Below are 23179 nucleotides of genomic sequence, written 5' to 3' on the forward strand. Positions count from 1 at the left end.
GGCAGCACCATAGCAGCTGACACTTTGTTATCCCTTCCAGCCCAGGTCAGTGCAGCACTCATTGTACCTGGTACCTTCCAGGTTGTCACCGGAGTTATCAGTATTGGCAGACAGCCTGCCCTCCACGCTTCCAGTTAGAAGGTAACTGCTGCCTTGTTTGGTAGCGTAAAAATTTCGATCACGCCCTTCATGGACAGCAGGAGACTGCCCTGAATATTACACATGCTTTCCCCAAGAGCAACAGTTGTCATTCTGCAGGCAGCTTCCTATCACAACTGGGAATCTGGAGCGGGGATATATCTCAGCCACTATCTAATCTATCTGGGATCTTTTGATCTCTGTTTAATCGAGGTGGCAGTTGTCGGCCAGCGACTCCAGCAGACCTGGAGAGTGTCCATTGATCACATTGATTGTTAACGAGCGGAACTGCCCTTCTTCCTACAGCACAGTGGGTGCAGCAAGTTCCTCACCCACCTGAAAACAAAAACATGCAGTGAAGTGACATGTGGGTGTGAGCTCTCCCTCCGGCTGCCGCTGCAGTTTCCAGTTTGGGAAGTTTCCCTGCAGTAAAGAGCCTGGTTCTCTGCTGTCCCGGCTGGATAAAGGAGCAGAGAGAGAGAGAGAGAGGAATCCCAGCTGCCGCGTTGTGGCAGCTTCACCATCAAGGTCACACATGAAGTGAAATCAACACTCAGATGTAAACAGTGACCGGCCACCCTAACCAGTTACACTATTCCACTGAGTAATTTACAAAGCCTCGCTGTGCCCCCAGCCGCTGCAGCCATGTGGAAACTCAGACGTGAGTATGACTTTATTCAAATACAACCGTTAGAAAAGCAAACTAAGTCAACAGGTGAAAAGCCCAGAAAAGAAAACGGTTAAAAGAGTTTTATGCTGTGAAAGTGACCATAGGCACTGGTGACTTGATTGGATTTGATTTATTATTGTCACCTGTATTAGTATACAGTGAAAAGTACTGTTTCTTGCACGCTATACAGACAAGATGTGGAGATGCCGGCGTTGGACTGAGGTGGGCACGGTAAGAAGTCTCATAACACCAGGTTAAAGTCCAACAGGTTTATTTGGTATCATGAGCTTTTGGAGCGCTTCCCAAACTGAGAAATTCATCACTCACCTGATGAAGGAGCAGCGCTCCGAAAGCTCGTGATACCAAATAAACCTGTGGGACTTTAACCTGGTGTTGTGAGACTTCTTACTATACAGACAAAGCATACTGTAGAGAAGGAAAGGAGAGGTTGCAGAATGTAATGTTATAGTCTACGCTAGGGTGTAGAGAAAGATCAACTTAATATGAGGTAGGTCCATTCAAAGGTCTGATGGAAGCAGGGAAGAAGAAGCATATTGATGGGGATAAAGGAATTATTGGACAGAAAAAGTCCATTCAATTCACCTTCCCCTATCCTGATAATGGCATCATACAATGATAATTGACCATCGATTTTTCAACTGAACCACAATAGCGCAGACACTTCCCAATTTTTTGTCCTGAGCCTTGTTGCTATTGTCGTTTCTTTATGATTTTGCATTGTTAAAGTGTAGATTTTTAAAATATTTCTGCAAAAGTTACAAATTGTGATTTTGTTGTTCCTAACAGCCCCGCTGGAAATGCCCCTTAGTCTGAAGTACAAGCACATTTTGGAGGTTTGTATTCTGGATGAACAAAGTTAATCTTCTGTATTTATATTGTAGACAAGGAACGTTGTGGAAAGGAAGAGGAGTCGCATCAGAGTTTGCAGCATGTGTGCATTGATTTGTCCCCAACATGCTTTGTTAGGGAATGGAATATAAATGTAGGGACGTTTCACTGCAGCTGTACAAGGCATTGGTGAGACCACATCTGGAGTTACCATGTATAGTATGGTCGCCTTATTTGAGAAAAATGTATAATTGCATTAGAAGCAGTTCAGGGAAGGTTTACTTGACTCATTCCATTCCACACCTTTTGATCTTGTGTAAGGAAACACACAAGCAGTTAAAATAACTTCAAAGAAACAAGGTGATAGAGATGCCAATCAAACAAAACTTTCTCTCCCCTCTGCAGAAGCATAAACATTGCTTGATGTGATCTTAATGCATTATTCATTCTTGCAGCTCAGCCAAGTATTCATAATAAGGTAATCTGTTCAGCCTGTTTTGTTGATACAGTTGCCAGTTGGCCTTATTATGAATACTGGGTGAATCTACTCAAAACTCAGCAAGCAATGTTTATTGATCATAATTTTCCAATTTTCATTAGATTTAATGGAGGTACCAAAGGACTGAGAATTACAAATACTACACCCTTGTTTGAAATAGGATGTAAAGATAAGCCCAGCAACTACAGTCAATTTAACCTCAGTTGTGGGGAAGCCTTTAGAAACAATAATTTGGGATGAATTTAATAGTCACTTGGGCAAATGCAAGTTAATTAAGGAAAGCCAGCATGGATTAGTTAAGGGCAAATCATGTTTAACTAACCAGCGGGTTTTTTTTGTGAGGTAACAGAGAGGGTTGATGAGGGTAATGCTATTGATGTAGTGTACATGGATTTCCAAAAGGTGTTTGACAGAATGCTACACAACAGACCTGTGAGCAAAGTTAGAGCTCATGGAATGAATGGGACATTAGCAATATGGATATAAAATTGGCTGAGCGACAGGAAACAAAGATTCGAGGTGAGTGGTTGTTTTCCAGACTGGAGGAAGTTTCATAGTGGAACTTCCCAGGGAATGGTGTTAGGACCCCTGCTCTTCTTGATATATTAACGACCTAGACCTTGATGTGTAGAGCACAATTTTAAAATTTGCGGATGATACAAAACTTGGAAGCCACAAAGAGGATAGTATAGAACTTCAAAAGGATGTAGCCAGGTTGGTGGAATGAGTGGAAAGTGGCAGATGAAATTTAATGCAGAGAAGTGTGAAGTGACTCATTTGGTAGGAAGAATGCAGGGAGATGGTATAATATAAAGAGGGTGCAGGTGCAGAGGGATCTGGGTGTAAGTGATTAAAGGATGTAAGTGATTAAAGGTGTCACAACAGCTTGAGAGATTGATTAATAAAGCAATGGGCTTTATCAATAGGGGCATAGAGTACAAGAGCAAATAAATAATCCTAAACTTGAATAAAACACTGGTTTGATTTCATCTAGTTTTTGCATGCAGTTATGTAAGAATGTGAAGGCATTAGAGAGGCTGCAGAAAATATTCACAAGAATCGCGCTGGGGATGAGGAACTTCACGTATGTAGAAAGATTGGAGAGTTTGGGACTGTCCTCCTTGGAGAAGAGTAGGTTTCAGGGAGATTTGATGGAAGTATTCTAAATCATGAGGGATCTGGGCAGAATAGATAGAAAGGAACTGTTTCATTTGGTAGGAGGATTGAGAAGAAGAGAACACAGATTTAAAGTAATTGGCAAAGAAACAATGGTCAAATGAGGAAAACCTTTTTCATGCAGTGAGTGGTTAGGATCAAAAATGCATTGTTCATTAATCTCCTTTAGGGAAGGAAATCTGCTGTCCTTACCTGGTCTGGCCTACATGTGACTCCAGAACCACAGCAATGTGGTTGACTCTCAATTGCCCTCTGAACAAGGGCGACTAAGAATTGGCAATATATGTTGGCCAGTTAGCGATGTCCATGCCCCACGAATGAATTTTAAAAAAGTGTGGTAAGGCAGGTTTAATTGAGGTTTTTGAGTCAAATTCACCATGCGGGGGGGGGAGCTGGTTGAGGCTGCCTGCATCAGTAACGGCCTGACAGGTATCTCTCTGTCAGACCCTGCAGTTGCTATTGGGCATGTGCAAAATGAGAGATCTGCACATGCACAGTAGCTCCCTCTGCAGGCTGGCTGGCGAATTAAGCCCAGCCCACTGCCTGCAGCACTGACTAAGTGCGTAAGATTGGGAGTGAAAACTCACCCCAAAAAACGGATCAGGAACTCTCCCATTTTCACATTCGCTGGACACTTAGAAAAAATCTTATAAAATTCCACCCAATGGGCTGAATAGTCTCATGTGCTGTAACTATTCTATGATTGGTACTATGGATGACTGTGGTTTTTTGACACATTTAAGAGGTTGCAAGCTGAGCTTTTTTTTTCAAAGGATCTTTTCAAAGCTTCTGTTGAAGTGCGTTTATGAATCATTTCAAAGGCTTGCCCGACCTCTCAAAGGCTCATTGATTCCAGACATAGTGGATACTGGGAGAATAGGTATGCATGATACATGGCGGCCATGGAAGGTGCATGGGGTCTATGGTGCCATGGAGGGGGCATAAGATAAATAATGGGGCATGGAGAGGATATGGGGGCATTTGGAGTGGATGGGAGTCAGGAGGAAGTGAGGGGTGAGAATTTAAGGAGCTGACATTAAACATTACAACTGTGTTATGTCCAAGTTAATTGAGGCAGACATTCATAAGACCATAAGACATAGAATCAAAATTAGGCCACTCAGCCCATCGAGTCTGCTCCGCCATTCAATTATGGCTGATATTTTTCTCATCCCCATTCTCCTGCCTTTTCCCCATAACCCCTGATCCCCTTATTAATCAAGAACCTATCTATCTCTGTCTTAAAGACACTCAATGACCTGGCCTCCACAGCCTTCTGCAGCAGAGTTCCACAGATTCACCACTCTCTGCCTGAAGAAATTCCTCCTCATCTCTATTTTAAAGGATCGTCTCTTTAGCCTGAGTTTGTGCCCTCGGGTTCTTGTTTTTCCTACTAGTGGAAGCATCCTCTCCATGTCCACTCTTTCCAGGCCTCGCAGTATCCTGTAAGTTTCAATAAGATCCCCCCCTTATCCTTCTAAACTCCAATGAGTACAGACCCAGAGTCCTCAGCCGTTCCTCATACAACAAGCTCTTCATTCCAGGGATCATTCTTGTGAACCTCCTCTGGATCCTTTCCAAGGCCAGCACATCCTTCCTTAGATATGGGGCCCAAAACTGCTCACAGTACTCTAAATGGGGTCTGACCAGAGCCTTATACAGCCTCAGAAGTACATCCCTGCTCTTGTATTCTAGCCCACTCGACATGAATGCTAACATTGCATTTGCCTTCCTAACTGCGGACTGAACCTGCACGTTAACCTTAAGAGAATCTTGAACAATGACTCCCAAGTCCTTTTGTGTTTCTGATTTCCTAAGCATTTTCCCATTTAGAAAATAGTCTATGCTTCCATTTCTCCTTTCAAAGTGCATAACCTCACACTTTCCCACATTGTATTCCAGCCTGTTAACCTTGCCATCCGCCCGTCACCCAGAATGAAAGTATGGCAGTCGGAGGCCTTCTAAATAGAGTCGGGAAACTTCCAGATACACATCTCCCTCATGAAAATCCGGCCCCAGAGTCCAAATCAAAACAAAATAAGCAGACAGTACGCAGGATAAAACAAAGACTGGTACATTTTGCAATTCTCTGATGCACAACATAATAGACACCACTCATTTTTTTCTAAATATAACTTTTAAAACAGGAGCTTACTGGCTATAACTTCAGTCTCCCCAGGTTGTCTGCTGGGATGGTATAAATATAAAACAAAGAACCTGTCTATTACTGATCAAAAGCTAAAACTGGTTCTCCCCGGGAAAAAGGCTTTGTGCAGAAATACAATGTCAACCCCTTGGAAAAATACAGAAACAAAAGGTAGCAGACAATTGCATCATTCACAATTCGAATAGATTCACAGCTATCCATGTAGAAGGCTGCATGTCCCTCATCAACAATGAATTGTTAGCCAATTTTATATAATCACAAAGTATGCTACAACCTAATGCAACCACTCCTGTGGTTCAGACATCCCACTTTGCCTTCCTGCACTTTGTTAAGCCTACTGCAGCCAATTTGCATTTCTCTATGCTGATGGCTTTCATTTGATGAAAGATTTTCTGTAACTATGGGTTTTAAGCCAGTTATAACCCAATACAAAATACAAGTTGAAACGTCATGACAATCAAGCATCTATTTTTGGCTTAGCCATAACCACACAACATTAAATATGTGCTACTTCCTCCACAAACATTCAATCCCTGCACCACAGTAGCAGCCGTGTACAAGTTGCACTGCAAGAACTCAACAAGGTTCCTTAGGCAGCACCTCCCAAACCCACAACACTACTAACCAGAAAGACAAGGGCAGCAAACACATAGGAACATCGCCACCTGGAAGTTCCCCTCCAAGTCACTCACCATCCTGGCTTGGAAATACGTCGCTGTTCCTTCACTGTTGCTTGGTAAAATCCTGGAATTCCCTCCCTAACAGGACTGTGAGTGTACCTACACCGCAGGGACTGCAGCAGTTCATGAAGGCAGCTCACCACCACCTTCTCAAGGGCAAATAAGGCTGGACAGTAAATGCTGGCCTCGCCAGCGACACTTTCATCCAATAAATTAATTTTCTGAAAGTATGATACTCTGTGTCATATTACATTCCACATCTACTTATTTTTGGTTGATATCGTGCAGTTTAAGTTATTTGAGAAGTTCAGGCCTAATTACAGTTTATTTACCAGAAATATATGAGAGTGCTCAGACTGAGTTTCCATCTTCATGTTCCCTATTCTATAGCATCATCTTCCATCTTAAAAAGAATTGTTATTTAAATCTATCAAATTGATGCTGATACGATTGTTTATAATTTTAGCAATTAACTCCATGTGACCCTGCGACTTCAATTAAGCTTAAAAAATTGTCGGCTGAAGAAGAATTTCCAAACTTGGCTAAAAATCAGACCTATATGGCAGAGATACTCACAATTAAAATGTACAAGAGACTGAGAGGCAGAGCAACCCAAAGTGGCTTCACACTGGATGATGTCATCCAACCAGGGGTAGAGAATTCTGGTAAGTGACATTTTAATAGAGTCACTTTAGATTTCATTGGATAAAACTGACATTGTCACATTTTACAGCATCATTCAATAAAACATTTGTAAATGTTACATCTGTAGGAATATTGCATTAAAGTACTGTATTAAATGTGAGGCACTTCATTAACCACTGCTATTACAGTTTGGCTGCTCTAGTCTGACTCGTTCCTGGTGATTTGTCCATTGTTTGCAAATGTTCAGTTTCTCACTATCACCAAGCTCTGAGCTGACTGACCTTTTTGTTTTCTCGTGAGAGGAATAACAGAATTTATAAATCGAAGAAAGAACACAAAATAACAGAAAGCTTTAAAGATGTTGGGTGGAATTTTCCCGTCCCGCCCGCCACGGGAATCGTAGTGGGCAGGGGCCGACCATGCCAAGGTCTGTCGATCTTGGGTGGGAATTTCTGGCCTTGGGGCGAGGACAACCGGAAAATCCCACCCGATGTTTCTCTTCTCAGACCTAGCGGTGCACAAGGCAGACAGGTTTTTACAGTAATCAACAATGGTTTCATGGTCATGATTAGACATTTAATTCCAAATTTTTATTGAATTCAATTTCACCATCTGCCGTGGTGCATTTTGAACCCAGATCTCCAGAGAATTACCCTGGATCGTCTGGATCATTTGTCCATCATGCCACTGCCTCCCCTCATGTTGAAATTGAAAATATACCATTTTCTCTCTCTCTCATTAATCTCCTCTGAAGTCAGACTTAATTACCTCCACAAAGTTAAGTTTATTTATTAGTCACAGGTAGGCTTATATTAACACTGCAATGAAGTTACTGTGAAAATCCCCTAGTCGCCACACTCCGGTGCCTGTTCGGGTACACTGAGGGAGAATCTAGCATGGCCAATTCACCCAACCTGCACATTTTCAGACTATGGGAGAAAACCGGAGCACCCAGAGGAAACCCACGCAGACAACGTGCAAACTCCACACAGACAGTGACCCAAGCCAGGAATTGAACCCAAGTCCCTGGAGCTGTGAGGCAGCAGTGCTAACCACCGCGCCACCATGCCATCCCTGTTCACATCGCATCTCTTCCTTTGAACCACTAATATTTTACTCAAACTCTTGATGTTCTATTTTCCATTGTTACCAACTTGCCTTAGGTAAATGTCTGTTTACAGGGTTTCTAGACTTATCAACATATCAAAAGCACTAGTTTCATCAAACTAGCCAAACTGTCCCTACACGGCTTCCATTTTCACATAGTTTATAAAAACATATACCCAGCAGAACACATTGCAAATCACTGGATTTCCTTGATTTTCATTTTATCACCATTTCCTGACAAAAGGCCCTTAACAATGTTTCTTATTTAAAACTTTGTTATGGAACAAAGAATTTATTTGACACCAATTAATTACTTTCTTTTCCATTTAGAACATTCTTGTACCAGAACTGTGGGTTGTGTGGCTGGAGATGCAGAATCATACACTGTCTTCATGGAGCTCTTTGATCCGCTTATTGAACTTTATCACCGTGATTATCAACAAAGTAGAATGCACAGGAATGACTTAAATTCAGAAAACCTAAAGGTAGCTTTTAAAAAATTCATTATGTAATTTCTACATAGAACAAGAACGGGGCATTCAGCCTGATGCGCGATTAAATCACTCGGGAGGCTAGATTGTACCCGGGAAATAAAGGCTTTTATTACTGACAAGAATGGAGCACACTATATACAATACAATCCCAGACTAAAGGGTCTCCAGGCAGTGCAGTGACCTTTATACTTCCCCTGGTAGGCGGAGCCAACTGGAGTGTACCACAGAACAATATCAACAGGTAGAACAGCCCAACCCTAACACCAACAGTAATTACATTAACATATCTACAAACCCCATAGTGCTGACCAGCCATGGCTCAGCACTCATAGTGGTAACCAACTATGGTTCACCACATTCACCCCTCCTTTAAAAACAAAGGCCGGTGGGGCAAAAAAAACCAGAACAACTGTTCATATAATCACAAGTTCAGTCGTATTGGAGGACCGCACCATCTCTGTGACCTCCTCAACACTGGTGGTAACGTCGGTTCTGGTGACCGTGGTGACCTTCTCTCCAAGGCGGTGTCCAGTGACTCCTCCAGTTCCTCACGGACAGGTGGACCACGAGGTGGCGACAATCTGCTGGACTCGAGCACGCCTCGAGGTGGTGACAATCGCTTGGACTCAGGCAAGCTGTACACGGGAGTAAGAGGATTAATTGGTGGTCCCGATACTGCCCGCGCCGTGTCAGGAGGGGAGATAAGGGTCGGGGGGTCCCTAACTAGGGGTGTGGGAGCGACTGGGGTGACCAAGTCCCCTGCTGGCGCCAGATCTCGAATAGAGACCGTGTCCTCTCGCCCGTCAGGACATGCCACATAGGCATATTGAGGGTTGGCGTGGAGGAGATGAACCTGTTCAACCAAAGGGTCGGACTTGCGGGTCCTAACATGCCGCCGCAGGAGGACAGGTCCTGAGTGCGTCAACCAAGACGGTAATGAGGTCCCAGAGGAAGACTTCCTAGGGAAGGAAAACATCCTCTCATGTGGAGTAGCGTTGGTTGCCGTACACAGGAGTGAGCGGATAGAATGGAGCGCATCAGAGAGTACCTCTTGCCAACGGGAGACTGGAAGACCTTTAGACCTCAACGCCAGTAAGACAGCCTTCCAGACTGTAGCATTTTCTCATTCAACCTGTCCGTTACCCCTAGGGTTGTAACTCGTAGTTCTACTTGAGGCAATCCCTTTTGAGAGCAGGTATTGCCTCAAGTCGTCACTCATGAATGACGAGCCCCTATCACTGTGGATATAGCTGGGGTAACCGAACAGGGTGAAAAGATCCCGTAATGCTTTGATAACCGTGGCAGTGGTGGTATCAGAACAGGGAATGACAAAAGGGAATCGTGAGTACTCGTCAATCACAATGAGGAAGTACACGTTCCGATCTGTCGAAGGAAGGGGGCCCTTAAAGTCCACACTCAGTCTTTCAAAAGGGCGAGTGGCTTTAATGAGGTGTGCCCTGTCAGGTCGATAGAAGTGCGGTTTGCATTCAGCACATACCTGGCAGCTTCGGGTTATAGACCTGACATCCTCCACTGAGTAGGGTAGATTCCGGGCCTTTACGAAATGGAAGAGCCGAGTGACCCCCGGATGGCAGAGATCATTGTGGAGGGCCTGTAATCGATTCTCCTGCACACTTGCACATGTTCCACGCGACAGGTCGTCTGAGGGCTCATTGAGCTTCCCCGGACGGTACATGATATCATAATTGTAGGTGGAGAATTCGATTCTCCACCTCAAGATTTTATCATTTTTGATCTTACCCCGTAACATGTTGTTGAACATGAACGCCACGGACCGCTGGTCCGTGAGCAGGGTGAATCGTTTTCCCGCCAAGTAATGGTGCCAATGCCGAACGGCCTCCACAATGGCCTGGGCCTCCTTTTCCACCGCAGAGTGTCGAATTTCGGGGCCTTGGAGGGTGTGAGAGAAAAAGGCGACGGGCCTGCCCGCCTGGTTAAGTGTGGCGGCCAGGGTGAAATCCGATGCATCACTCTCCACCTGAAAGGGGATGGACTCATCAACAGCGTGCATCGTGGCTTTCGCGATGTCGGCTTTTATCCCTTCAAAGGCTAAGCGAGCCTCTGTTGCGAGGGGAAAGGAGGTAGACTTGATGAGCGGACGGGCTTTGTCCGCATAATTAGGAACCCACTGTGCATAGTATGAGAAGAAGCCTAAGCATCTCAGTGCTTTGATGCTAGTGGGCAGGGGAAGTTCCAGGAGGGGACGCATACGGTCTGGATCAGGGCCGAGGACCCCGTTTTCCACCACGTATCCGAGAATTGCTAAACGGCGCTTGCGAAATACGCACTTCTCCCTGTTGTAGGTCAGATTCAGGCGAGACGCAGTGCGTAAAAATCTAAGGAGGTTGGCATCGTGGTCCTGCTGGTCATGGCCGCAGATGGTGACGTTGTCCAGATACGGGAAGGTAGCCCGCAGCCCGTTTTGGTCCACCATTCGGTCCATTGCACGCTGGAAGACCAAGACCCCATTCGTGACGCCAAAGGGAACCCTTAAAAAGTGAAAAAGACGACCATCCGCCTCAAAGGCCGTGTATTTTCGGTCCTCTGGGCGAATGGGGAGCTGGTGGTAAGCTGACTTCAAGTCAATGGTGGAGAACACCCGGTACTGCGCAATCTGGTTGACCATGTCAGATATGCGCGGGAGAGGATACGCATCCAGCTGCGCGTATCTATTAATGGTCTGACTATAGTCTATGACTATCCGGGGTTTGTTTCCAGTTTTAACCACCACTACTTGCGCTCTCCATGGACTAGAGCTAGGTTGGATGATCCCTTCTCTGAGGAGCCGCTGAACCTCAGATCGAATAAAGATCCGATCCTCAGCGCTGTAACGCCTGCTCTTGGTTGCGATGGGCTTGCAGCCTGGGACTAGATTCTCGAATAAGGATGGTGGGGTGATTCTGAGTGTCGAGAAGCTACACGTGGAGCGTGCTGGGCAAATTGGAGGCTGCTGTGCTCCCACTGAAAGTGGAGGGAGCGGCCCATCCTTCTGCAGGGTTACACTCCTCAGGTGGACCATAAAATCTAGTCCCAGGAGCATCGGAGCGCATAGGTGCGGTAATACAAGGAGCCTGAAGTTCTCGTAAACTGTGCCCCGCACCGTCAGGTTGACCACGCAGCTCCCTAGCGCGGTAACAGACCGGGACCTCGACGCCATCGAAATTGTCTGTCTGACAGTCCGTACTTGGAGACCGCACCGTTTCACGGTGTCAGGGTGAATGAAACTCTCTGTGCTCCCGCTGTCAAACAAACAATGAATTTGGCGTCCGTTTACCTCTATGTCCATCATGGACTTGTCGAGTCTGTGAGGCTTGGCCTGGTCCAGGATGATTGACGCCACCGTTGGATCTTGGGTGCCGCTGCAGGCAGCTGAGATGGTTGATGATGATGACCCCTGCTGGTCGTCCGCGGTCGGTGCCGACCAAAATGGCTGCGCCCATGGATCGCACGTGGTCGGTGTCGCTAAAAGTGGTGGCCCCTGCAGGTCGCACATGTCTTGCGTCTCCGTCGTCAGGAATGGCGGCGCTCTGGAATCGCACGCGGTGGAAGACCTCGAAGAAGCTGGAGACAAGGAGACAGGCTCAGGAGAATCACACGCCGCACTGCTATGTTTGGAGGGTGGCTTGGTCCTGCAGACTTTGGCATTATGCCCTTTCTTTCCGCACGCGGAGCACAATACCGTTCTGGCTGGACATCATTGCCGTGGGTGTTTCACCAATCCACAGAAGTAACACCGCGGGCCTCCTGGAGCTGCTGCCGTCGTCAGGTCCGAGGTTGGGAACACAATCGTGCAGTTTTTCGGAGCCGCTGAATAAAGCAGAGTCGGTGGCTGTACTTGCCACGATGTTCCCACGTGGTCGGTGGGGTACGTTTCTAGGCTTCTGGAGGCCGCCTCCATAGCGTCAGCCAGTTCTACTGTCTTAGCGAGGTCTAGGTTACCTTGCTGTAACAGCTGGAGGCGAATGTACGACGAGTCGATTCCCGCCACGAACGCATCGCGGATCAAGTCGCTCGTATACTGGGCCACCGACACTGACTTGCAGTTGCAGGCTCTGGCTAGCTGCTGGAGTTCACCCAGGTACTGTTCCGTCGTTTCGCCGGGCTGCCGCCGCCGAGCGGCTAGAAGGTGTCAAGCATGGATCTCGTTTGGCGGTTTGTTGTACCGCTTCTTAAGTAGTTCGATGGCCCCTTTGTAGTCTTGGGCATCGCGGATTGCTAAGTATACGGTGTCGCTTACCCTTGCGTGGAGGACCCGCAGTCTATCGTCGTCGTTTTGAATGGCTGTTGAGGCATCGATGTGGTCTTGAAAACACTTTAACCAATGGTCGAAAGTGTTTGACGCTCCTGCCGCACGTGGATCTAGTGTAAGCCGATCGGGTTTCAACATTTGCTCCATGGTTTTCAAAATTTTGTCAGTAATAAAATTGATGCGCGATTAAATCACTCGGGAGGCTAGATTGTACCCGGGAAATAAAGGCTTTTATTACTGACAAGAATGGAGCACACTATATACAATACAATCCCAGACTAAAGGGTCTCCAGGCAGTGCAGTGACCTTTATACTGCCGCTGGTAGGCGGAGCCAACTGGAGTGTACCACAGAACAATATCAACAGGTAGAACAGCCCAACCCTAACACCAACAGTAATTACATTAACATATCTACAAACCCCATAGTGCTGACCATCCATGGCTCAGCACTCATAGTGGTAACCAACTATGGTTCACCACACAGCCCATCAAGTAGGTCCCACAGACAATGCACAATGATCCTCATCAATGTTTCTAACTTGCCATTTAACTTTTAGGTACAGTTACACCTGAATACTTAATTCGCAAAGTAATATCGCAAAACTCAACAATAAGTATCAGCTCACATCGCCATGATTCAACTTTAGCCAATACTGTGGTGGAGATACCAGGGTTGGACTGGGGTGGGCACAGTAAGAAGTCTCACAACCCCAGGTTAGAGTCCAACAGGTTTATTTGGAAGCACAAGCTTTCGGAGTGCTGTTCCTTCATCAGGCGACTCACCTGATGAAGGAGCAGCGTTCTGAAAGCTCGTGATTCCAAATAAACCTGTTGGATTTTAACCTGAGGTTGTGAGACTTCTTACTTAGCCAATACTGTCTACAAATCAAGTGCTATCTGTCATTCTGTCACTCCATAACCAACCACAATACCCCCTCTCCCCTCTCAATGTCCCGTCAGCCTTGTGCGGCACAGAGACCATCGTCCCATAGTGCGTTTGATCATCTTAGACTGTACTTTTCCCTATGGCCTTTAATCCATTCAAAATTAGATAGCTATTATGTTTTTTGAATAAATTAGTAAACACAGTTTTAACTGCATTTGCTGGAAATCTGCTCCACATATTTAGCGGCTGTGTTGAAACAAATTCTTCTGACCTCAAGCGTTACAAAACCATGAAGGAAGGCAAAAGGAGACTGGCTGCTTCATTACTCTACTGTGCATCTATTTTAAATCTTTCATTAACAAATTCCTCCTTAACAACCTCCTCCAATCACACCCCTACCCTCACCCTCTGCTCTTCCAGCTCTGATCAACTGTACATATTCTCCTTTCACCATCCCATTATCAATGGCAAAACCTTCAGCCATCTTGCTCCAACATTCCAGAATTCCCTCCCCAAACCCTTTGTCACACTCTTCCCACCTTCAAAAGCATCCTCTAAAGGACCACTTTACCAGTATCTCTGTCAATTTGTCTTATTCTCCTTCTACTTCTGATCCTGAGCTGTCAAGTGACATCTTTCTGCACTAAAGGTGCAATACAAATGTGAGTTACTGGTTTGTGATGCAGAATGATACCAGCAGCATGGGTTCAATTCCTGTGTTGGCTGAGGCTATTCATGAAGGCCTCCATTCTCAACTTCACCCCTTGGTTGAGGTGTGGTAATCCTCAGGTTAAAATCACCACCAGTCAGCTTTCTCTGTCAAAGGAGAGAGCAGCCTATGGTCATCTGGGACTTTACCTTTACTTTTGAAGGTATCAGTCTTCATCTTTGTTCCAATTTTTTAAAATTAGCATTTATAATGGATATTTAATTTTCTAGTGACATTTTCAGAAACTATTCCTTAACCATTCAAGCATTCTTATAATTAATCCTTTTCAAACTTTAGCATCCTCCTCTTGTATTTTGGGAATATGTTATCAATTATGCTATAGGTCTGGACCATTTGTTATTTTTACTTTTTTTATTGATGATTTCTGATGGAAATATAGAAGTTCCATTTTACTGATGTGCACTGTACAGAGTGCACTACAGGCACAATTTGAGATGCAATACATGTTTTGAATGACTTGGGCCAACAGACCTGATTTGTACTTCCAACACCAAGTTCTGTTCTCTCGTTAGTGAAGTCAACAGCCTCTGCTCACATTTGAAAGGTTAGAAATTAAATTTAAAAACTGTTCCGAAAGTCCAGTTTCTAACTTTGCTTCACTCTTTGCAGCTATACTGCAGTCAGTGCACAGCTGAAGAAGTGCCCACATTCTTCCTGGAGAGATCCCATTGCTTGTCCAAATGACGCCACACACAAATCATGCCACAAATCTTGCATTGATGCAAGCAAAAGGCTTCAGGTCAAAGTAAAATGTATAGTATTACCTAACCATAAAATTCGGATCCCAGTGTACAATGACAGTAGCTCCACTGAATCTACAAATTCAATTCCTTATATCTATGTCCCTGATATCTATTAATTATCAACAATCGAATGGTTAGTTAATGAAGGATTTGTACTTATTTATTACTATTCCCCTGCAGGGTGGAGCTGATTTAGATGGAGAGTATGTCTTGACCTGTCAAGTGAGTACAGGACGCAATGTCGATGATTTTTGTTTCCCACCACACTGCAGTCGTGGAGAAAGACGTGCACTGGAAAAACTTGCAATAGAAGGTGATTTATTCAACTGCAGAAGCTGGATATTACATAAAATTGAACATAAAACTCCAATGATGGAATTTTACAGCCCCTCCCGCCGGTGGTATTTTCCAGTTCTGCTGAAGTCAGTGGACTTCTGAACAGCTCGCCGCATTTTATAGCCCTACGCCCGCCACGACAGGACTGTAAAATTCCGCTCCTCAATGAGCCATGTGTGAATCCCTCCAATCAGGTTTTCACCCATCCCTGGAAAGTAGTGGCGTAGTGGTATTGTTACTGGACTAGTAATCCAGAGACCCAAAGGAAGAACTAGGGATGGAGGTTCAAATCCCACCACAGCAGATGGTGGAATTTGAATTCAATAAAAAGTCTGATAATCATGAAAGCATTGACATAAAAACCCACCTGGTTCACTAATGTCCTTTAAGGGAGAAAATTGCTAGAAGTAGCCAGGTCCCATGACATCACGCTGATTGAGCCAACCCCGCTAGCAACTTAGGTTTTCAAAGGATTGATCCCTCCAACTCCTTTCTTGCAAAGAACTCCCTTCCGGTACTTCCCCTAGGAAGTCCCAATGCCCCTTTCCCGCAGAAAACCCCCATAGAATACCCACACATGCAACTCCCCCCTCCCCCCAGTCTCACAGAACACTGAGTACTGCCCCCTGGGGGCAGCTCCACCTGAATGTTGCCCCCTGGGGTGGGCACTGCCTGGGAAGTGGCAGGTACTAGTGCCCAGACAATGCCATGGGGATGCTAGCAGGTATTGCCATGGGCTTGACCTTCTCCCCCTCTGGGGCTGTAGTCACCTGTACACCTCCAGCGAGTTCTACTCGCCAGGTGCATGTCACGGTTGACCTGTTATATTTCATGTTGCCGTATCCTCACACCGATTTGAATGGACAATCCAACGGCGGGGTTATGGGAGCGGAAAATCCCTCCCTATAGCTGTTTCACATATCATCCCGATAGAAAGGGAAAGCAGCTATTGATGATCCATCAGCAGTAGCAACTGAAAATAACACAAGGCTTTGTGCTATTTTTATCAGCTGCTATTCAGAGAATAGTCTGGATGCTGATGAAGCATTTATTCCCACTTGTTCATCTATTTGTCCGTGATTCCATGCAACCATACAATTTTAGATAATAGCAGACTATGTGAGCAGAATTTGATCATCGCCCATTCAAAATAAGAAAATGCCCGCACTCTAGTATTGGAATAGAGGAGCACCTCTGTCAATGGAAGTGTGGAGCTTTTAAATAAGACAATCTTCAGTTAAAAGTTACAATGCACTCATTAGCTATTGCACTACAGAAAAGATCTCATTAGTCTGCCATTATGTTATGCTGGAATTTTCATTCTTTATGAACTAACAGTGATGGCCTGTTTGATTTTTCAGGTTATAATCAATGAATATTGGACTGCAAGACAGCTACAGTGGGTGTCTGCTTTACACCTTTTGGTGTATGGAGTGGGGAGGAAGGATTCAGTGTAGGGGACTGAGGAAAATAAACCGCGGTGCATTTTGTTTGCATTGTTGAGATGTTGCATGAGGTTCAGCTAAGTTATGCCAACATATTTTGTTCAAAATGTGAAAATTATCATGTGCCACTGAATATAAATATATCCCCTCCCAAAGGAAATAGATAGATTCAATTGCCCCGACTGCTGACCAATTTTTTTTTAAGTGAGAGAAAGACTGGCATTGAAATGGTAGGTGGGAGTTGCCGGCCTCGCTCTCCCCGATACCAGAAAATCCTGCCCGAGGTCAATGGACCTTTCCATGGTCCGCCCCTCACCCGCTCTGATTCCCGTGGCAGGTGGGACGGTAAAATTCGCCCCCGTGCCTTTCACAACCACCAGATGTCTTTATGACAATTAAATACTTTAAGAGCCAATTTGTACACAGCAAACTCCCACAACCAGAAATGGAATAATGACCAGATAATCATTTTTGTAATGTTGAGGGATGAATATTGGCCAAGGCAGCAGGGATGTCCATCTGAGGCAGGCGGAGCACAGTGCAGCACTCTGTCAATGTTGCTTTTTGTGTTGGATAGGTAATTAAAACATTTTGTTTAACAATTTATTTGAAGTAAAAAGCACATAAAATCATGAGCTCCCTCTCCAGTATTATCTGTCTTCACCATACCTGTTTCCAATTACAGTCTGCTAACAAATTATCACCCACAGCCCTCAATTCATTAGATGGTGAATTTAAGGGAACTTATCACTCGCTGAAGAACTTGAGTGAGGAGGAACTTAAGGGACTGACCGCTGCCGGAATTCTTACTGATAACCTTATTTCTCCATTGATGCTTTCATCTGGTATGGCTAGAGATTGGCCAGATGCTCGGGGAGTGTGGTGAGCATTTTTCCTTTAAACTTAAAATGTTTGTCAAGTTCAATGTAACAGTACATTGCAACCTACACATCCTGGGCTCAGCTTCACCATGTTACTGACTTTCTGATTTGAAATCATATACCAAGTGGACTAATGCCATCCTGCTTCTCCGCCAATTCAAAGTAAGAGACTGGTGAGTAACTGACTACAAAATACCTGTGGTCTGGAGAGACAAGTATAGTGGAGAGGATGAAGAAAGGAATCAAAGGGAGGTCAGGCCTCAGACTGGTCTCATCTGTAATCAGGATGGGAAGGCCTCGGCTGGCCTTGACTATGGGTACTAAGCAGAGAAATAGTAATTTACACGTTTTTAAATTGAGTAAAACATCCATTAAAGGCAGTTTGTGCAATTTACAATCTGGCGGCAACCCCACCAGGGCTATTTTCAGGAGGCCTATTAAGTTGCAATAAGGCATTTACCCATTTGGTTGTTGGGCTTCCTGGCTTCTGAGAGGGGATTCCACCCGTCTTGGACATCCTGCTGCTGGGCAGATGTCCCATCTGACAGCTACTGGCCAATCAGAAATACTGCAGTGCAATGCAGCCTACACATGGGATTAATGATGGAACCCAAGGAAAAGGGTGAGTGGATTGGCTGGTGTCAGATAGGGAGGTCCCAGTGAAGGGTAGAAGGGGTGTGGGGGGACTCCATTTAAAATGCAGACAGGGATCTCACTCTGGGTCTCTCTATTTCCATTGATGGGTGCCTCAATTAGGCACAAAGTGCCTGGCAAGGAGGGACACCCCTACCAGGCCTCAGGCCTACTGATCAGGTTTTTCTTGAGGCTGACCTTCAGTTTATAGTTTATAATGAAAGGCCTCAATTAGCATCTCAAAGGAAGGCTGCTCGAGTCTTCCTGCCCTGGGCTAAACCAGGGGGAGGTGTGAAGGCAGTGGACAGTGCACCTGATTCACCACCACCCTTTTCAGATAGAAACTCATTTGAGTTAGGTTCTTTTCATCCTTGTGCAGTTCAAATAAACTTGGCACCACATGCAAAATTATAAATTTATGTTCTGCAGGCACAATGAAATGAAGAATATTATCTGGGTCAATAAAGAAGACCATCTACGCATTACTTCTTTGCAACAAGGGGGAAATATGAAGCAAGCTTTTATACATTTTTGTTCAATTCTTAAAAAGGTATGTAATGGCTTGTATATCCTCACCACGTTCAATTGATCTTTTTTAAAAGTATATGTAAAATAGGTGCAAAGTCCTGCAGATGCTGGAAAACTGAAATGAAACTGAAAGTGCATTAATTGCCAACAATAAGATACAGGAAATTCACCACAGATGTTTCCATTCTGTTTTTTCCCCATCTGGCAGAAATGCCTGCAGAAAGTTTACCCTATGGAGTGTTAATAAAATTAGAGGAAAACGTACATCAGTGTGCTCTTTAGCAATTCCAAAGAATTAGCTAGATGTTTGTTAGAAACTTTAGTTCACTCCTTTTGGATCAGTGCATGAGACCTGGAAGAAGGTAAAATGGAAATTAAGCATGAAAATGAGGGGAGGTACAATGCAGCCGAAATTTATTCCTTTCTGCTCATTCTCAACTACAGTGATTTGGCATTTTGCAGTAGAATGGGAGGGCGAGTCTTTGCTAGGCAGCACATTTCTTTTGAGTAGCTTGTATATGTGTGATAATGGTCGATTCTGGGAAAAGATGAATAGGCAGCAAATATGTTAAATGGCAACATCCCCTCAAAAATGAGACATGTACAAGAAAGCGCGTTTATGATGTTGAATATCATGGGATGCATGGGAACACCACCACGTGCAAGTTCTCCTCCAAGTCACACATTATCCTGACATGGAACTATCACCACTCCTTCACTGTCACTGGGTCAAAATAATGGAACTCCCTGCCTAACAGCACTGTGGGTGTACTTTCATCACATAGACTGCAGCAGTTCAACTGGGTGGCCCGCCACCACCTCCTCCTCCTCAAGGGCTATTAGAGACAGGCAATAAAAATTACGCTTAGCCAGCAAGGCTCATGCCCAGCGAAAGAGTTAAAAAAAAATCTAGATAGCCATTAATTAAGTAGATTTAGAAATCAACCTGGTATTTGAAGGGGTAACTTGTCACAAGAGAACTTTTTTTTGCTATTTGTTGAGGACTAGTATTGAGTTACACATCTTTAGAAGATGGAGAACTAACTCTGGTTGTTGATTTAGCTTGAAGAAATATATCTCCAGAAAAAGCACCCCTTCATCTGGAAGGACAATCTAGGTTATGTGTCAACCTGCCCTTCGGATCTTGGCACTGGTTTGCGGGCAAGTGTCCACATTAGGCTGAAGCACATCAGTAAACATAAGAAGTTTGGTGAGATCTTGCAGAGGTTACGTCTCGAAAAAAACGTTACTGGTACTGTATTTAAAACACTTTTATATAAAATTTATTTAACAATATGAATAAAAAGATAAATTGTGTGTGGCACCAAATTCTGAATACAATAAGCAAACATAAAATAACATTTAACACATATACATCTCATGTTTTAAGTTCATGCTACCTCATTGCAATGTACTAACCTCTAACTTTCTTATTGTTCAAGAGAAATGCATTTCCTGATGGTACTTCCACTTGTCAGGCTGATGTATTGTCTATGTACCTTTTTGTTTGCTCACTACCCTAACACATCCATTTGTACATTGTGCTAAACCATATACTTATACAAAGCTGTGATGTATGTTTTATTTTGAAAGCAAAAAATATTCTATTTCCAGTATAGCAGTTTTAGCATATGTCACATAATTTGACTGGAATGCTTTTACCTTCTGTAATCATCGATTTCTCACAGATAGTTTTATTTTGATGTCCTTACTTGAAAATTCATTTTAGGAGATTAATTTTTCCTCCACATTCTGGTCATCGTTTGGGTGCTAATTAAAGTTAAAAATGACATCCTGGAAGTATGTTTCCCACACACCTCCAAGTAAACGTTTGATGCTAGTGTTTCAATCATCTCACGGCCAATTCCTATCTCTGAACTTCTATTACCAGAATATCATGGAGTCCCTATAGTGCAGAAGGAGGCCATTTGGCCCATTGAATCTGCACCAACTCTTCAAAAGAACCATTCCTGCAATGCATCATTCCAACTGTCAATATTAAACTGCTAAATTTGTTTTCCAGATTCTGACCATAATCGCTCTAGCTCCACTCCCACCACGGACAAGTTACTCTGAATTCTCTATTTCCAGCTCACAAACCCACCTTGCATTCTTCTGTTATGCTCTTGGTTTAATATCAACATTGAATATTCTAGTTCTGTTCCCCACCCAAATCCTTTCGTTGTAAACTTGGGCAGCAATTGTGAGCAACATGTAATATTTTTAAAGTCCTGAAATAAGCACTAATATGCACTGCAGATTAGAGGAGAAACTATTTTTTTTTCATTCTGCATTCTCCACATTTATCTTTCATTTTGCAACAGTGTTTAGGTCTGCTAAAGTCCTAGAAACACAAAATCCATAGGTTCCTGTGGTAGAACTGTACACGGCATCATGGCAAGTGGGTGTGACAGAAATGCTTGTATTTATATCTTTCAATTCAATGAAAAATAAAGTTTATTTAGTAATAGTTTTAATTCTTGCAACACAACCGATTAGATGATAATGGGGCCATAAGTTGCTGTAGTGGAGCATCAAATGTTTAATCCCAAAGATATTTTATGCCATAAGTTGATAATGGCGTCATGTGGGAAATGAGGAATCTGGAAAAGGGCAAACAATTGCATATTTCCTTAACAAATCCAATCCAAGGTTTGTGAAATTATCGACAGAAGGACTGGGAAGGAAGTGTAAATTAGAATGGGTGAACTCAATGCTAAATCAATACAGAAAGAAAAGCATGGAGAGGGACAGAAAGATTGAGAGAAAAAAATGAAAAAGTAAAAAAGAAATTTTAAAAGCTCCAACAATAAAAACCTGGAATAATGAGGCACCATACTTATTGTGGTTAATTTTCAGTGCCGAAGAGATTGGCTGGCAGTAATTAACATATATCATGGTTAAAAGGGCACATAAACAGAGATAAGATTTTACTCTGTGGCAAGTAGTTCATACTTGCGGCACGGTAGCACAGTGGTTAGCACTGCTGCTTCACAGCTCCAGGGTCCCGGGTTCGATTCCTGGCTCGGGTCACTGTCTGTGTGGAGTTTGCACATTGTCTGCGTGGGTTTCCTCCGGGTGCTCCGGTTTCCTCCCACAGTCCAAAGATGTGCGAGTTAGGTTGATTGGCCAGGTTAAAAAAATTGCCCCTTAAGAGTCCTGGGATGCGTAGGTTAGAGGGATTAGCTGGTAAAATATGTGGGGGTAGGGCCTGGGTGGGATTGTGGTCGGTGCAGACTCGATGGGCTGAATGGCCTCCTTCTGCACTGTAGGGATTCTATGATATCTACCGCACAAATACAGCAACTAATGTCCTTCAATGTTGAGGGAGACACAAATGCCATTTTCATGAGGTGAATGGCAGAACGGCACATCTTGGACAGCAACTTCTGGATTTCAGCATTTTGCTGCACATCTGGCGCTCACTTGTAACATTGTGCATAAATAATTGAACCTGGTCGTTATTTTAGAGCAAACTATGGCTCAATGTCTCTCATTATTACACCATTGCTTCCAAAAAATGTTTTGACTTCCTGTTCACTTTTATAGGCTCTCTTCTGTTATATTCATTGAAACTGTAGTTATGCTTATTAATTTAACTGATGTCCTCACTTTACTTCCAGGTTCAGTGAATGCTTCTGCTGAAAGTGAGGTCTTGGATATTTCCAACGCAGATAGAATTGGCTTCTCGGAAGTTCAACTGCTGCAGATGGTTGTTGATGGCATTAAACTGCTGATCAACATGGATAAATATATTGAACAAGGAAGGCCTATTGATGACCTTCTTCCTACTCAGAAGTAGATAGGTATACATGAATAACTGACACAGCACATAACAGTAAATATTAAGTTACACAGTGAGATGGAAACTATCTTTACTCACAAAGGAAGGGATCCTTACAAGTATTTTTGAGGGCGTGTAACAAACATGTTTTGTAATAGGCTGTTTTACACTGTGACTTGCCTGTAATCTGTGAACCAAATAAACAAACCTGGATAAAAAATAATCTGTTGGTACAAAATGACTAATTTACAAATGACAACATGGTGCTACACACTGATTATATATCTTTAGACTTCAATACTTATGACTTTTCTATACTAAGACCAGCGTCAAGATACAAAAGTCTGAGGTCACGTACCAACCGACTCAAGAACAGCTTCTTCCCTGCTGCTGTCAGGCTTTTGAATGGACTTACCTTGCATTAAGTTGATCTTTCTCTCCACCCCAGCTATGACTGTAACACTACATTCTGCACTCTCTCGTTTCCTTCTCTATGAACGGTATGTTTTGTCTGTAT

At 43.9% G+C, this 23179-nt stretch overlaps 1 protein-coding gene across 2 annotated transcripts; it reads left to right on the forward strand.

Annotated features, from left to right (window-relative positions):
• Positions 1–218: 218 nt before the first annotated feature.
• On the forward strand, positions 219–22885 carry LOC144504457 (creatine kinase M-type-like). Of its 2 annotated transcripts, XM_078229745.1 has the most exons (9): positions 219–799; positions 1616–1662; positions 6646–6844; positions 8262–8416; positions 15236–15368; positions 17547–17718; positions 18780–18900; positions 19941–20130; positions 22502–22885. In XM_078229745.1, the coding sequence occupies exons 1-9, from the start codon at positions 784–786 to the stop codon at positions 22678–22680; spliced, it is 1212 nt and encodes a 403-aa protein (XP_078085871.1). In that variant the 5' UTR covers positions 219–783; the 3' UTR covers positions 22681–22885. The 2 variants fall into 2 exon arrangements, with proteins under 2 accessions (XP_078085871.1, XP_078085872.1); XM_078229746.1 differs by lacking the exon at positions 19941–20130.
• The last annotated feature ends 294 nt before the right edge of the window (positions 22886–23179 follow it).

Source organism: Mustelus asterias, chromosome 15, assembly GCF_964213995.1.
Source record: "Mustelus asterias chromosome 15, sMusAst1.hap1.1, whole genome shotgun sequence".
Classification (NCBI taxonomy): Eukaryota; Metazoa; Chordata; class Chondrichthyes; order Carcharhiniformes; family Triakidae; genus Mustelus; species Mustelus asterias.

Bases quoted from the DNA above. Each gene is read 5' to 3' on its own strand.
- LOC144504457 (XM_078229745.1), top strand. The intron at 8,417-15,235 runs GTAGCTTTTAAA...ATTCCCCTGCAG, and splicing joins TAAATTCAGAAAACCTAAAG to GGTGGAGCTGATTTAGATGG. The intron at 15,369-17,546 runs GTGATTTATTCA...TATCACCCACAG, and splicing joins GGAAAAACTTGCAATAGAAG to CCCTCAATTCATTAGATGGT.